Source organism: Xenopus tropicalis, chromosome 9 (assembly GCF_000004195.4).
Source record: "Xenopus tropicalis strain Nigerian chromosome 9, UCB_Xtro_10.0, whole genome shotgun sequence".
Classification (NCBI taxonomy): domain Eukaryota; kingdom Metazoa; phylum Chordata; class Amphibia; order Anura; family Pipidae; genus Xenopus; species Xenopus tropicalis.
In genome coordinates, this window is record NC_030685.2 from 30601542 (window position 1) to 30619881 (window position 18340).

Below are 18340 nucleotides of genomic sequence, written 5' to 3' on the forward strand. Positions count from 1 at the left end.
CAAGTGAGGGAATACAGGGTTATGGGAGATAGCTCTTAGTACAAGTGAGGGAATACAGGGGTATGGGGGATAGCTCTCAGTACAAGTGAGGGAATACAGGGGTATGGGAGATAGCTCTCAGTACAAGTGAGGGAATACAGGGGTATGGGAGATAGCTCTCAGTACAAGTGAGGGAATACAGGGGTATGGGGGATAGCTCTCAGTACAAGTGAGGGAATACAGGGGTATGGGAGATAGCTCTCAGTACAAGTGAGGGAATACAGGGGTATGGGAGATAGCTCTTAGTACAAGTGAGGGAATACAGGGGTATGGGAGATAGCTCTCAGTACAAGTGAGGGAATACAGGGGTATGGGGGATAGCTCTCAGTACAAGTGAGGGAATACAGGGGTATGGGAGATAGCTCTTAGTACAAGTTGATCCAGGGACTGGTCCGATTGCCATCTTGGAGTCAGGAAGGAATTTTTTCCCCTCTGCGGCAAATTAGAGAGGCTTCAGATGGGGTTTTTTGCCTTCCTCTGGATCAACTTGTAGTTAGGCAGGTTATATATAGGCATTATGGTTGAACGTGATGGACGTATGTCTTTTTTCAACCCAACTTACTATGTTACTATGTTTTAATCGGCTAATGTATGGTCACCATAAGGCTAATGGCACATGTAGCATTTCTTTGGAATATCTGATATGCCCCTATGGTTCCTACCAATGTCCTGAATGGAAACCACCTGTCAATGCTCACAACAGGCACATTTCAGGCTACCTGTTTGAGCTATTATATGTCAAAACTTGTCAGAAACAAGTGGTTTCCATTCATGTCATTGGCATAAGGCAGGGTTAATATGGGGCTTTCTCAGTTGCCTATATTATGCAGACTGAGAAGCACTACATGTTGTATTAGCCTAAGCACTGAATTACAGATATATTGGAATGCAATCAAAGTGATAAAAAGATACCTGTTTTCATTAATATTCCATTAAACGCTTTAGAAAACCATGTCTGGAAAGTAAGGCGGTGTTGTATTTGGGCTGAGAGCAGTAAACTAGCATGATTGCTATAATGGAAATGTGCATCTGGCAGAAACACAAATAACGTGGGCACTGTATCGTAGAAAACACACACAGTTTGTTTCCATAACAATGTTGGCCTAACGGCTTTGTCCTACGAACAATTAAGCAGCTTGAGCATTTAACTGAATATTAAATATTAAGGTGTAAGACCTTAGAAATCTTTATTGCCACACATAATCTTAGTATCTAACACCTTTTCGCAGCTTGACTGCATATGATTTACATGGAAAATTATTATTATTTCTGTTCATATGTAGGTTGTCATCTGAAGGCAACTAGTCAACATCTAGCCAAGCCAGCCATTTATGCTATCATAATATAACACTAAGTTGTTATAGACTTTTGTGGGTTACATTGCTATGCCCAAAGGCTTCAGATTTCAGATCATTATATTTCTTCTAACACAAACCTTCTATCCGCCTTGATGGCATAAGCCAAGCATTTAACAAAATTCAGCCTATGATACCATTCATATGATGGACCTAGAACACCTTTTCTAGTTACTCTTGATGCAACTCACTGTGGGGGTCATTTAAGTGCAGAAATTTTTTTTTTCACAGATGCTTTGTTTTGTGCATGTTTTCCCCTAAACACTTAAATTTTGCACTGCTGTGTCCGTCTTTCGTTTTATTGAAAATCCCAATGAAATATGAATTGTGCACAAAAATTTGCAAATGAGATTTCCAATTCTCTTTGCGTGTTTATTTTTTGTGACTTATAGTGCACCAATTTTCACTTTGCCAATATAATTAAGCATTTTTTTCAGCCCCCAAAGTTGTGTCGTTATTTGGACACAGAGTGTGCACATAAATATTTCAATTTTGCGAATATACCATATTTAAAAAGCTTTCGCACTGTGAATAGAAAATTCCCAATTATGGGGCATGTTAACTAAGACTTGAGATAAATATCACTGGTGATGTTGCCTGTAACAACCAATCAGAGCTTTGCTTTTGATTTTTTAACTTGTTTCAAGTTTCAAGTTTATTGTCATATACAAATAACAATGAAGCATCATAATTTTTTTGACCCGTGTTCCTCCCAACTTTACATAGACAAACAACACAAAAAAAATAAAAATACAAATATTAAATATAATAAAAGTGTGCAATAAAGGTACAAGTATTTACAATAATAAAATGCAATGCAATATTTGCAGTAGGTGACCGTTTAAATCTAATTGCTTATTGGATGCTCTAAGCAACATCAGCGGTGATAATTATCTCCAATCTTAGTAAACATGCCCCTATGTTTGCACATTAAATGCACCAGTCTTGCCCAGCTTTATAAATATAATAATTCTGCACAGCACAAATTTTATAAATGACGCCCTGTGAAGCTGAATTTCATATAAAACACTAGCGCTGTTTGTTCAAGATACCTCGGACTTACTGGAACTTATATTCAGAGTTCAACTCCAGTGCTAGTCTCTAGCAAGTCTACCTGATTGCCTCATAACAAGCTAGGCTATTAGGTCAATGGTCTGGTAATAAGGTCAGCGTTAGACAGAACAAAAACATGATCACTTTTTGCACAAAGGCCATAATATGTTCTGTGCTTCTGAATCCTATGAATAGCATTTAATTTAAGACATTTTGTTCAAATGTTTCCAGATTCTATTGTCTAATGCCCAACATCTTGATTAAGCCAGTAGTCTGTAGACTTATGTACTAGCCCAAGCAGAAATCATTCAGATATTAATAGTGCAGGGAGGAGCATCCATCAGATGAGGACTGCATAAAGCCATGGATGTAGACCACATGGCTCTGCTTGTACTCAGATCCTTGACACAAGGGGCCTGTTGCCATTCTGATTAAGAGACAGGATAACCGGTATGTGATATCTGAGCATATCTTTCTTTTAGACAGAGGAGAAACTGCACACAGACACCATGCTTCTCTTCCTTCAGGAAGTCTCAACTTTATTAACACTTCTGCATTAACAAACAGACATTGTGTCACATGACACCAGATCAGTGTGAGATCAGTATGAGATCTGTATGAGAGCACATATATTATTGCATATCTTAACAGGGCCAATATCTGAACCCTCTTGATCTGGCTCAACTCAATAATACACAGGTTGAAATGAGTCATGTGATACAAATGACATCGCTATGCATTATTAAAACATCACTAGGCACTGTTGATAAGGATATATTTTACAAGGTATTCTCAACCTTTATTATATTTAAGAGCACTGCTTATCTGCTGCTGTATTGTATAAATAGTGAATAATGTACCCCCTGTTGTAAAATAGAGGGAAATTCTAAGTCACTAAGGAGTTCCATGACAATATAAAGGCATGAGGCCAAAGGCCGAGTGCTTTTATACAAGTCATTGATCTCCAAGGTGACTTCTAATATCCTCATATTTTTCATCAGGGAGTACATTATTTATTATAATACACATATTTCAGTAAATCACATGACAGGAATTACACCACCAATTATAACTGATGGCATCACCAAGCACCAATTATAAGGATATAATTTACAGGATATTCATGCATTTTCTAAATTATTACTCTTTATATAGTGTTTCAGGTACAGTTATTTCCTAAAAAAAAAAAATATAACCCCCCTAAAAAATTAAATCCAAAATAAGAAGATATCTATATTATAAAGTATATTGGGATGGTAATGAAAAGCATACCAGTCAATCGTAGAGGCTCGGGTGTATAAACCCCGAGCCTATCTCAAAGATATTGAATCCCAAACCAATTGAAAGTCAGCAAATCGAATCAAACAAAATTCAAATAGCTCACCCGAGTCCAGGAGTGGTCCGGGTGCTCAAGGCCCTGAACCCGTAGCTGAAAGGGAGATAACAAACTGTAGAAGGAACTTCAAGCACACAATCTTTATACTTCCATTTAAAATCAAGGTGCCTGACGCATTTTGTGCGCATGCGCACACAATCGTGGCCTTTGATTAAGTGCGCATGCGCACGAAAGGCGTCAGGCACCTTGATATTAAATGGAAGAATAAAGATTGTGTTTTAGCAGACTCCATCGTCCGGTGTGCTTGAAGTTTCTTCTACAATTATTTCCTAGCTTTGGACAAACTATGCAGTCAAAGATCCATAAGAAAATGAAGAAACTCTCATATAGTAGTTCCTAGGTAACATACTGCTACAATTTTCCAAGTTTGCCCAAACACCAGCACCTAAGCACCCCATAAGTATGTGTTTGTGCCAGAAAAGGGTCCCAGTTTCTTCATTGCCTCCTCAGACATCAATGGACAAAGTGTAAGCTCCCCTGGGTTCTCCCTTTGAAGATATTTTACTTTCTATAACATTATCACAAGGTATTGCAATGTACCATTTTTCAATGAAACAAAACTAAAGGGAGACTGCATAACAATAACCTTCTGTATAAAAGTGTCCCCCAGGTCACCATCAATTAACAGCAACAGGTAATTAAAATAATGTCAACTAAGTTTCTTTTAAAAAATGCACCAGAAAACTAAGGATGAAGGAGTCCTTTTTAATATTCATCTGTTTACAATGACCCTGCATAACGCACTCATTTATTCAATTTTTACAATGTAATCCATCATGAGCCGAGAATACCTGGCATTGTGGAGGAAAAGCTTGCAAGTTATAAATTGAATGCAATTAGCATCTAAAATGAAGCTTCTTGAAGATAAAGACGACAATTATACTATTTAACAGCGGAGAAGCATGAAAGATAGTCTCTGCAGCTAATATATTTAGCGCATTCAACTGAAATCCACAGGAAAATTGCTGATAAGATGCCGCGTGTATGTTTATGGAATATTTGTGACATAAATCAATGGCTGCTTAAATGCCCAAGAACTCACTGTCATAACACACTATAAAATTAAAATCCCCTCAGGTAGACTTTGTGTTTTTTTTAATATTAAATAGCTTCAGAGATATGCTGAGTGAGATACCAGTTTATTAGTCTTAATAAAAAGCCAATAGCAACAGTATTTTGTTTGGGACTAAACATAGCACACGTGCCACTGCACCTGTATAGAGTAGAGCTACATGTTCTTAAGTCAACACAAGAATTGTAATGATTCCAGAAAGGAGAAAGAGCATAATGGGCAGGTACAAAGGAAAAGTACGCCCAGGCTTGCTATCTAGAGGTACAATGTTACAGACAAAAGTAGTCATGTCTGGGTTGACCCTTAGGTCAGGTGTGTTAGGTTTGAAATGTGGGCGACCATTGCGGGTTGGGTCAGACTGGGGAAGTACACCTAAGGCAAACCTAAGGCACATGTAGAAGTAGCCTCCAGAGCGTAGAGACGTGTGTATGGGTTGGGTGCGCTTCCTACAATAGTAACATTTTGTAGATCAGTTTTGGCTGCAGGTTAAGGCTTGCGGGTTAGCATGGATGCAGGATGAGTTTCACTAGTCAAAAGGGAACAAGAGAGAGACTCAATCCATACTAAAAGGATGCGCTTAGAAAGATTAATAGTTAATCTTTACTGAAAGCAAAAAAGTATTTTGGGAAATACAGTTTCTGAAAGACATTTAAAGCTTGAGGGGGTACTGTGATTCCTGGTGATCAAAATCCTCTCAACTTTCTATTCTCAAAAAGCAGACATTTCACTTTCCAGCAGGGATGTTAGGTGCAGGCTTTTAGCACTCATCATTTGTATGAAAGGCTCTTTCAATGTTAGCCTGGGGCCAGCTGGGGACTTTTTCAAGATGTCTTCAAAGATACTTACAGGTATGACATCTATTATGCAATATGCTTGGGACCTGGGATTTTCCAGATAAGGAGTCATTCTGCAATGCTTAAGGCTACTAAAAACACAATTCTATCAATAACACTAATTAATGTCAGGTTGTTTTTTACATGAAAAAACATGAGTCTCTTATTGTCACAAAAACCCAAATCAGTAAAAATTAAAAATTAGCTATAGAAAGCACTATGGCCTGACATAGTTTAGAGTGTTATAGAATAGATAATAGGTTTCCCGATAATGGGTTTCCAGATAATAGATCCTATGTGCCTATGTGCAACAGTACGTAGAACAGATAGCAAATGAAATTCCATAGTCAGGAGCTGCACAAAAGATCATATAATTTAAACAAGGCCTCAAAAAATGAATGGCAAAATGCCTTGGGATATTTTACAAATGCAGTTGCAAGGGCATTTGTCAGAAAATGGATGCAAGTTGCGCTTATTGACACTATTCATTGGCCAGTGTGTAAAGTGTCCTACCACTTTAGCTGGATCATGTACAAGTGAGGCTACTGATGCTGGGGAGACTTGGAGCTGCTGCCGCCCTGAACATAGAAGTAATTCCGGGGTTCCCAAGTGCGTAACATCAATAGGTGCAGTCAACTTGTATCTAAGGGAGTACATGCTAATGCCAAAACACTGCGCAGCTCAATTCCCACTTTGGAAATGTTATTGAGAAATGCACCAACAAAAACTCTTCTCTAAACACAAATCTTTCCATTCTGTAAAGGACATTGACACCAACAAATGAACTTGCCCTAAATGCATTAAACCCCAAGTTTCTCCAAGTCACTTCCAACAGTTGAGCTTTTCTTGAAAGTATGATATTGTCATTTACCAGTACCTGCAATTTCTTAATTCAGAGCAGGATATATATTGGTGTTATCTAAAGTTCCAATGAACGTTGGCTGCATGGGGCTTTATGTAGACAACAGATGGCCAATGGAGGAAGAAATGAGCAAACACAATTAAGTAAAAAAAAACAGAATTCTTGCTTCAAACACGATAGAAATAAATGTCATAGCAATTCAAATGAATTATCTTCAGTTCTGAAAAAAAAAAAAACACTGTACTGGTACAAGAAAAAAGAAAGAAACTGGATATTTGCAGTGGACCCTAACCAAATATAGACTTTGTGTTCTCATTGACAGGTTGTTTCAATGATTTTGATGTCTAGCCCCATAATTTTTCTTTTAGCATAAAAGCCACATAACACTGTTCTCCTTACAGTTTGATATCATGTATGTGATAAAGATACTTCTACAATGGCTTTGATTAAGTTGCATATAAGCATCAAGTGCCCCATTAGAGAAACTCTACCTCTTAAGAGCCTATGCAAGGCCAGATCAATGCATCTCTGTCCCCTCTGAAAGGCAAATGAGTTAAATTGATGAACTTTTCTCAGCAGCTTTATCCAAAGCTAAAACTTTAGCTTTGAAGTGATGCGTCCCCTCACTATTAATATTACTCATTGTGAAATATAATTACTGTCTCTATCACACAGTTTCAGGCGCATTTATCCACGCAGAACGTTTGCTGACTTTCAACTCTATCAGCCACCCATCTTCGGATTTCAGCATAGTGCCAACATTGTTTGTGTCCAATCAAAACACTAAACTCTCTTACGTGCAGCATGAATAAAACATAGAGGTTTAGAGAGAATCAGGTCAGTGGCGTTTGATATAGTAATGTTTTAAAAATTAAAGAGCGCACAAAACACTATGTGCACATCTATGGAAAATAACATGCTTTATGAGGGTAACCAATTGAACAGCTTCGATATATACATACTATATTACTTACTATAAAGTTGAGTAATTGCCCATTTCCTACTTATTTAAGAATTCCATACAGCAGCAGGGAGGTCAGGTGGAAATGTAATGTACCCAATGGATAAATTAGAAAAGCAAGGTACACACTTTTTTTTCTATATGAGATCTTTGTTAGGCCTATAGTAGCTGGGACTTCTTAAACATGAAGCACAACACTTTACCTTGAATAAGACTTTGCAGGATTCTGTAGATGAACATTTGCCAAAAGCCCAGTTTCCAAAGCCCCACCTTTTTGCTCCAGATTTAAGAAGAGGAACATAATATATATATATATATATAAAGCAAGAAAAAAGAGCTGCACTCACCAGGACTTGGCAAAAATATAGTAAGTTTATTTAAGCAAAAAGGTTTTTTTTTCCCTGAGGAAGAGCACAGTTGGTGCTCGAAACGTTGGATCTTTTTGCTTAAATAAACTTACTATATTTTTGCCAAGTCCTGGTGAGTGCAGCTCTTTTTTCTTGCTTTATATTTTTTAGCCAGCACCCTGGGCATTTGAATTTCAATAGGGTGTGCTCCGTTTGTTCTTGCTATATATATATATATATATATATATATATATATCTATCTCAAACTCAACAGTAGAAAGCACTCACAGCTACAGCATCAATCAAGTCAGTGATTTATTTCAGCATACCATCTACGTGTTTCGATCACCACAGGATCGTCATCAGGATGATGATATATATATATATATATTTATATACACTGTATGATATAATGTAAACACTGGCTTAAAAAAAAAAAAATAAGTGTCTGGTGTCTTCTTAAATTTACTCGTCACCTGAAATTTTCCCATTAACTCTGAAATGGTGTAAACTGGTAGCATAAAATACGGCATTTAGGCAGCATAGAATAAAATATACACCATTATAAACACCCATGACCAATATTTGTAATGGATGATTTCCCTGATTGTAAAAGCATGGCATAACATCATCTGGAAGCAGAAATAGATAGCTTCATCAATGTGCCATTTACACCACTATTTAAAAGGATTTTAGGTATATTAAGGTAGCAAGGAGAAACTCATGGACTGCATCCTATATATGAAAGGTGAAAGATGGGTAATTATACATTTGGGTCCAGGGTACAACATTCAAAAGCAAAGCTAATTTGGAAGGGAAATAGAAGGTCTAAATCAAAAGGGCAAAAAGCATACGCAGCGCAAATGCTAGCAATATACCACTTTATAACGCACAAAAGATGGGAAATGAAAGCATTACCACAATTAAAAGAGAGAAGACAAAGATTTAATATGGACCAATTGTAAGATACCTCTAAAAGACAAATTTCCAACAATGGCTTACTAACTTCTTAAAGTTCTAAAAAAAAAAAACACTATTGCATTTGAAATGTATAATTGAATACCCATGGTCATACTGCTGACAAGGCTAAGGATGCCTTAAACGAAATGCATTACATCAATATTTCATGTAAAAAGAGATTTTCTTGCTGCAACATCTTTTTCATATTGTCATTGCAGGACAGCAATGTGTGTGCCCTCCCAAGAACTAAGGTTGCTGCCTGCTTGTCTCTATGTGTGTGCCCTCCCAAGAACTAAGGTTGCTGCCTGCTTGTCTCTATGTGTGCGCCCTCCCAAGAACTAAGGTTGCTGCCTGCTTGTCTCTATGTGTGTGCCCTCCCAAGAACTAAGGTTGCTGCCTGCTTGTCTCTATGTGTGTGCATACCCAAGAACTAAGGTTGCTGCCTGCTTGTCTCTATGTGTGTGCCCTCCCAAGAACTAAGGTTGCTGCCTGCTTGTCTCTATGTGTGTGCCCTCCCAAGAACTAAGGTTGCTGCCTGCTTGTCTCTATGTGTGTGCCCTCCCAAGAACTAAGGTTGCTGCCTGCTTGTCTCCATGCTTGTGCCCTCCCAAGAACTAAGGTTGCTGCCTGCATGTCTCTATGTGTGTGCCCTCCCAAGAACTAAGGTTGCTGCCTGCTTGTCTCTATGTGTGTGCATACCCAAGAACTAAGGTTGCTGCCTGCTTGTCTCTATGTGTGTGCCCTCCCAAGAACTAAGGTTGCTGCCTGCTTATCTCTATGTGTGTGCCCTCCCAAGAACTAAGGTTGCTGCCTGCTTGTCTCTATGTGTGTGCCCTCCACAGACCTCCACACTTTACCACTTTATAGGATAAAGGAGAGAAGTGGTTTGTCTTCCAGATAAGGGATTGTTTTCCACAGCAACTTCTTAAAAATAAAGGGACAGGAATTACCACAGTTACATGGACCTGTAATGTCCAGTGTAATGGCCTTATATTTAATGGCCAATATATTGATTTTTTTATAAGGTAGTAGCCTTCGTTTGAATCTACCAACCTAAACAATTCTATAGATTAACAGTCAGACTATAGGAAAAGCTTTACTTACCACTAGAGCTAATAAACTCAAACACTGGATTGCTACCTTGTGAGCAAAACCCCCCTCCTATCAAACTTCAAGCATTTTGTGAAACAAGGATTTATTTTTTTTGTCAGTTACATAGGAATCTACTCCTTTACAAGTCTACCTTGTACGTTTCTAAATGGACTGAAAGACTTTATGGCAAAATACATGAACATTCCACATATCCTAGAAAACAAATTCCCTACATGCATATCTTACCAAGAACAATGTAGTAGGCTGGTAACAAATACGGACACAAAACAGCTTTTAAATGCCTTTCCTGGAACAAGTGAATAATAAATGCATGAAAAAAACAAATAATATCCAGTGCTTACATCTTTTCCATGCTACAAGGCAATGCTTCTCGCTTGAGAATTTATATTGCACAGTTATATGCATAAGATGATGTATTCAGCAAAACATATAGGAATCATACACACACCAGATCATACATTTAAAATCTAACAATTAACTTTTTTAATGAAAGAGGTTCCAAGTAACATAAGGTTAAAAAGTGAATATCAGTTGGTTTTTTCAACCATTTTGCTGCCAGGCCACATTCAGAGGCAATTATGATGCTCAAAATAGTACTTTTTTTGAAAATGGTGGAAGCCAATGGTAGCCAAGATTTCAGTCCAGTTTAACAGGTGGGAGACTCATTGCCTGGTAAAATTCAGCTACCCTCAAGTGGCCCATACCTCCACCTCCTTCCATAGCACCAACAATAACGCCTGTAACTCATGACGACTGTATTTTTGTTAAACCATTCCGCACACAGCCATGAACCCAGCAGACGTTCCTTGTTTCTACAGGATTCCAGCAGGGAATAGTGTGTATCAGATATAAAAGGAAATGATAGAAATGTACTTAAAATATAGAGAAGGGTTTGTTTTGGTTCCATCTGCTGGGGCTAATTTGTTAATTATTAAGCAGATCATTTATCATCTATGCCTGCGTGCTCTTTTTTATTACAGTGCTGTCTGCAGAATATCCAAACGCTGATAGAATAAAGGCTGAATTAATTAAAAAGCACCATAGTCCAGAAAATGAAACTGTGGATGAAAAAGAATATTTACCTTTGTCCAGTTCCTACTTTAACAGATGAAAAAGAGTACTGTGCTGAATATATGTATTTGCAATTTTATATAATCTCTGTTCATGGAGCTAAATAAGGGCTAAGATTGGCTATTAGGCAGACTCTATGCACACTATCAGCTTACAGGGGGCTTTATTTGGTAGTAAATCTTGTTTTTGTTCAACCAAAACTTGGCACCTAGTCAAGAATTCAAAAATAACAACCTGGTTTGGGGGCACTGAGAGAAGAAATCCAAGGGGTTGGTGATCAACACATTGCTTATGAGCCACTGGTTGGGGATCACTGCAGTGAATAAAAAAAAAAAAGACCACCTTGGACCTTTTAGCACAGAAAATAATTTGTCCACTGTTGATTTAATGAACGCAGGTATATTTGTTTGAATAGTGCCAAGAGCTTCCACTCTAATGGTCACTGATGATAACGATGATACACAGCTCCAGTACAGTTCTGGCAAACTCCATCCCTCATGTTGCAGCAGTCACCCCTAGTTCAAGACCTGCATCAAGACCAGCAGATCCACCAGTTGAGTATTGCTTGATGCATGTCCACATTTTCCTAAACTACAAACAGCTGAAAATTAACAAAATAGCTGTCCATACTCCAAAGCATCAAAACCAATTAATTCTTTTACAGTTAAAACTCTAAGGTTTCTTGGGGAGAACAATTATGAATTAATTAAAAACAGGACTAAAATACATCTTCGGATCCAATATATAATTAGAATACAGTCTGCCTGAAATGTCACATGGGGGACATATTGACACAGACACAAAACAATTAGTCCATCATCCAGAATTTTCTGTAAATGTGCTGAAAAAATAATACATGTAGAATGCAACATCCTTGCCAAAGGAAGCGCGCTGTTGTCACTAACGTAATGCTCCTCTACACTTATCATAACCAATAACCAGTGTTGTACATTATTTTACAAAGAATTAAAAACAAAAATAAATGTACATACTGTAGAACTAGAGAAGGTGAAAAGAAATTAATTACATTTTTAAACTTAATAAACTCTCCATTTCCCAACAAAGCCTTGATCTTCAGATGAAATTCAGCAACCGCCCTGAATAAACAAACTACTCCGCAGCAAATCACTTCCTGACAGATTAAACAAAACCATCCGAAGATGCGTGCTTCAAACTGATTGCTTTTTAATGGGTTAGTTTAAAATGTTAAAATCTGATTCAACTGAACCTTGGTTTTCCCTATCACAGGGTCAGGCAGAAGACAGAGAAGAAATGGTGAATGAGATCTGTACAGATGGCAGGTTCTTAGGGGACTCATGAAATATGTGATCTATTCCATTAATTTGTTTTACCCGGTGGAAATGCAATATTTACATTTACTAAAGAATATCAAAGTCAAATCTATTTATCTAACAGAGGATGTCATTCTCAGTTTGTTATTTAGGGCATGGTGAAGATTGATTCTCTTGCACCACCACAGGGGCTCCTCAATGGTACTTTAGTTTATTGCAGGAATAATTAAGGGGTTATATATGCAGAAATCTAAAATAAAAGGGGAAAAGGAGCAGAAGCAAAACCTATGCTGGGAAAGCAGGCTAACAGACCATTTATATTTCATATATATACATGCATAATAAGAATAATTACGCATTCATAACCATCAGGGTACATCTATACACTGCGTTTCATAAGGAGGAGTATGTAAAATGTAACAAGGCAACCCAAATAACTTTATTATTCCTAATGCACCAATTGAGGCCACTCTTCGGCACAAACTCAATTTCAATACTTCCAGGCAAATTTGGTGTTCTAAATGGGCTGGCATCTCTGGCCAACACATTAGGTCCCACCTGGTCATGGAACAGTCACAGGCTTCTCTCCTCCGGAGAGAATCCTCCCCCAGTCTTTTTAAAACTAAGGTTAAAAACTACCTTTTGGAGCACTCGCCCAGCATCTAATCTGGGAACTGGCACTTATATTGTAATGTCACCCACTGTGACCTACAGCACTTATATTTGCCTATTTGTGTCTGTTAGTTACCCCTCCCATATAGATTGTAAGCTCTACGGGGCAGGGACCTCCTTCCTCTTGTGTCCTCAACTCTTAACTTATTGCAGCTGTATTTATCTGTATTTATTGTTATACTTTGTATTTATCTATTATCTTATTAACACCCTGTTTGTATTAATGTATTCTACTGTACAGCGCTGCGTACATAAGTAGCACTTTATAAATAAAGATATACATACATACATATACATACAAAGTCCCACAAAGTTATAAATAATTGGGCAAAACTGTACAAATTTACTTGTCTAATGGCATCGTTATCCATGTGCCAGTATCAAGCTTCCTCTTGTAAGTATATATAGGTTAAAGGAAAATCATTTTGCCATTTTTATTGCCAATAGATTCGCCACATTTTTGCCACCTAGAACACTATATTTATTCTGCAGAAAGCATTACCACACCTGATTAAAGAGCCCTAGAAGCTCCCTCTGGTTAAAATTGCAGCTGCCATTTTAAGTAGCTTCCTGCCTGCAGCTCTAGCAGTTGTAGCTCAGATTACACATTCATAAGGGTGGGGGAGCAAGTTTTATGAATTCTTGTGGGAGGGGGGGGAACAGGAAAAGGGAGAGAACTGTGCAGGCTCTAGTCCCAGGAATGAAGGATTTTTCTGAGTGAGGTAGTCAAGATACCCTAAACATGTTTACAAAAAAGAAGACAAGAAATCCTGTGTTTCTTTTAGAGTGCAGCATTTCTGTGAGTGCTTATGGCTGAATTTACATAGACCTTTCTGATAAAGCTTACTTATTTTTTACCTTTCCTTCTCGTTTGTGATTGCAACCATCACCCTGCTTGAGATGCAGCTAAAATGAGGAGCCCAACATATATTCAGAATTTTACATTCCGCCTATAAACAAATATATTGACAGATATGCCATATGCAAAAATAAAAACTATATCAGAGAATTGCAATAAGGGAAATTGTACATTAATAGATGTACTGATATACTGCTAATATAATATGTGGACGCAAACAAATAAATTCTGATTTCAAGATAATTCAACACATATAATGAACAGTATATTCCGAAAATAGAGCTAGGGCACAGAGGATTAGTTAGGGTTCAGCAAGAAGCTTCTAGGATCAGCATACATTACAATCACTATCACACCTACTAACATTCTCAAATTTAAAATACTCGACTCTTTAGTCCACACCTTGTCCTGCGCCGATCACACCTCAAGTCATCCACAATCCGACCCACTTTACGAGACCTCATTTTTTTTTTTTTTAAATTAAAATTGAGACAACTTTGGTGAAATATGTTCCAGTTTTGCAGATATGCAAGGGGACAACTTCCAAATTTAAAGGTAAACATGCAGAGAATGAATGATCAATGAGCATGATAGGTTAAGTCCTTACACAAGCAAAATAAATCCTGCTTATAAATAAGGCACATTTTCAATTTGAGATATGGGCTATAGCAAGCTTGGCTTAGCAGTTTTCCATTCCATATTCCATCCTCAATTCCTGCTGTGCTTTGCGAGTATTTGGCAGAGTGCAATCTCCAGGCAAAGAAAGAAAAGCCAAGTAAAATTGTTTCCTGCGGTGTGCTGACACCCAAAGCTAATCAAATCAGATCTCTTAACACTTGCCGCAATATGGAAATGTTAAAGGAGACAAATTGGATAAATGAGAAAAACCCTAATGTTTTTTTATGAATAATATATGGTGCTGGTTTTAATACTATCTGTAAACATGGCCCCTTTATTGGAGCTCCCCATAGATCCTCTCAGGTCCTGTCTGTTTTTCAAATTAGGGATGGGCGTGTTCTAATGGCCCCTGCGAGAAGCACAGTAGTAGGGGGATAGCCAATCACAGCCCTGCAGTCACACGAGCAAAGATGGGCTTCAGTTACCTATCAGGTCAGCTTGGCTGCTTATTGGTTGCTATCCTATAGGGCGGTTTGCTGAGTGCCGCCGGCCTCCCTGCATGGCTTGGGAAAGGAGGCAGCAGGAAGTGGAACAGATGGGCAGGACCAGTGGAGTTTTTGGGGAAATTTTTAATAAATCAGCACAAACACTACTTTTTAAAGCACATTTCTTCTATATTTAGATGAATACAATTCATTGGCACAATATTGTTTTACACACAACATGTCCCCTTTAACTTGTGCATATAAAGAGGTAAACACATGACAACAAATGTGTCAAACACCCACCAGATCCCCTGGATTTTCAGCGTTTGTAAAGCCAGAAACTTCCCGTGGTCATGAGACCTTTACAACGAATCAGGTGGGAATGATGGTCACATCTGACACACACCAATCACAGAATAGACTGCGCCGGAACTGACAACATACAACCTATAGGAACTGTGCTTGGCACTAAAATGGTTGCAGAAGTGCCCCAAGGATAATGCTATAAACACCCCCTTGTGTCTACTTGTACCAATCTACTCTAGGGCCATATGCCAATTAGATGGCTGACCAAGTGAGAAGTATAGGGCTCCCTATGCACCACTAGGAATGATGAGCCTTCCCTTATAAATACAACTTGCATGAAATTTACAAACCGGTCTTTGTGCCTTCAGTATTTGCCCAAAATTTAGCAGAGATTTGGATGGAATGTTTTAATACGGGTAAAAAGCTTGGCAAATCACTGATTTTTGCACTACTTTAGTAAATAACTCTAATGGGCTTATTTATTAATTTTCAAATTTGTGCTTGCCTTTCTAATTCAAATAAACTTGCATTTCGAATGCAATAAGAATGCTCTTATTAATAAGGAAAACTCATTCTATTAAAAAAAAAAAAAAAAAAAAGTCTAGAAAATCTCGAATTGAAAATACTGTATGGCTTGACTTTGCCTGGGACAACTCCCATTGACTTCAACATAAACTTGCATGCTTTTAGATGCTGAAGTTTAACATTGGAGTTTTTGTATTTTTTTCCCTTAATAAATATCAGACATTTAAATTTTTGAACCATAATTCAAACTTTGTGAGTTTTAGTGCTGCAAAACCTCAAATCATGGGAAAAAAAATCAAACTGGAACGTTGATTAATCACCCCCTATTTGTTGTGAAATGGCCAGTATTTATTTGAGTGTTATTTGTTACATGTATAGAAAGAGATAAGATTGGTTTTAAAACAGATTGTACAGCTTTGGGACCTGTTATCCAGAATGCTTGGGACCTGGGGTTTTCCAGAAAAGAGAACTTTTTGTAATTTGGATTGCCATACTTTAAGTCTACTAAAAAATAAACATTAAATAAACCCAGTAGGATTGTTTAGCCTTCAATAAGGATTAATTATATCTTGGGATCGAGTACAAGCTACTGTTTTATTATTACAGGGAAAAAGGAAATATGTTTTAAAATTTTGGATTATTTGATAAAAAATGGAGTTTATGAGAGATGACCTTCCTGTAATTCTATGCTTTCTGGATACTGGGCTTTTGGATAACAGATGCCATACCCGTATCTTTAAGTCACCAGTTAAACACTGCCAGTATCAGATATGGTAGTTGAATGTAAACAGGCAATAGAATAGAAGACAGAAGCTTTGAGAGAAACACTATTATTTTCAACCTTGAACAGGACTTGTGTGTCCCTCTTTTATGCGTTGGCAAAAATTGGTATTTTTCTCCTCTCTTCGCTGCCTTAAGGAATATGTGCCCTGCCTATTCAAGCAGCCACTTCCCGACTGCAGCTTCATTTACCATTAATCATCTCTTTTCACTTCACGAACTGAGTGCAATTGCAGGCATATTTTGATTTGCTCTAAATTGACTAGTAATGGTTGGTCCAGACATCAGAAATGATTGTAATTATGTTTGTGTCATCTTGCAACGCCTGTGCGCTGGCTATGACAGCAAGGAGACAGCGAGATAGTGTCCCAGGGTAGGCATTACAGTGAGGGGGGGAGGTGGTTAAAAAAAAAACCCGCCATCGGAAGATGAGAACAATATACGAGAATACATTCATCTGACTTCTGCAATTAGAATATCAAGTGTCTGGGTGCCAGATTTATAGATAAAAGAGTAGGTGATCCAGACAAAGGAAATACATTGGAAAAATAATTTGCATTGACTCGTGGCGCTTCATTATTCACCAGCCATCAGTTCATTTTCAGCAGAGCAGCGTCTGAAATTACATTAAATGTTTATCACACGGCAAAATAATAGCTGTTTATTTGCCACAATTTGCTGCATTAGTCCAAATTAATAGAGCACTTGGCTTCTAATGAGCAATTATGCGGCTATGAAATAAAAATCAATATTTGATACACTGCAAAAGGTAACAAGTGTAAGGAGAGCCCTTTATTGCCAAAGAGATTTTGAAACACCGCTGCTTAGTGGCAGGGGATTATGGATAGAAACAGAACCTACCAATCACACAGACACAAACAGCACAAGGATCTGATGGGAACATTTTGTTTAGCATATTTAGGAATAATACAGTATCAAGAAATAATTAAGTTATACCATGTTCATCAACTTGTATTCCAGGACAAACCACAATAGGGAAACGCACAGATTAAAAGAATGCTCTTATTGCCATTATCAGGGGAAAAAATAAAATAATGCTATGCTTGTTAAGGAGCTAGACAAGTGAGTTCTGAGCTGTAAAATGCAAGCAGACAAGACAAGGAAAGGCCATCAGAAATACCTAGGGGCATGAAGTTAAACAGGGGGGAAAGCGCTCAGCACAATGGATTTCTAGTGGGTGGATAAGTGATGGGGAGAGACAAGAAAACATGGAACAGACTAGCAGTTCCCCTGGGAAACGGTTCTGACATTCACCATGCCTTCGTATTTAATCTGCACTGTCTTACTGAATAATGCCTGCACTGTACTGCTCCCTCTTGTAAAATATAATACCTATATACTGCTGCCTGCACTGCTGGCTCTTGTAATGTGAAATACCTGTACTGCTAACTCTTATAAATATAAATAAACTATGTAATGCTGCCCGCACTCAGTGGTGAATAGCAATGTACCCTTGATCTAGGATGGGTACACATTAACAATGACGCCCCTTCTCTGGTACCAGAGCATGTGGATAACAGAAGCTGTATGGGTCATTTACAAAGTGGCGGGCAGGGTGCAAAGTGCTATAGGGTCTATAAATAAATGAAGGAAGCCGGGATGGGAGCAGGAAGGTTAGGGTCGGGTGCGGGTCTATAAATAAAGAAAGAAAGCCGGGTTGGGTAGGGTTTGGGTCGGGAGCAGGCAGGTTAGGGTCGAGTCGGGTCTATAAATAAAGGAA

The 18340-nt window shown here is 38.0% G+C and overlaps 1 protein-coding gene across 5 annotated transcripts in view; it reads right to left on the minus strand.

Annotated features, from left to right (window-relative positions):
• Positions 1–18340, minus strand: part of mad1l1 (mitotic arrest deficient 1 like 1) — a 494211-nt gene that overhangs the window by 52369 nt on the left and 423502 nt on the right. The window contains exon 18 of one of the 5 annotated variants that reach the window (XM_031892608.1): positions 17186–17215. Within the exon in view, the coding sequence (XP_031748468.1) occupies positions 17201–17215 (15 nt within the window). The 3' untranslated portion in view covers positions 17186–17200. 5 annotated transcript variants of the gene reach the window in all.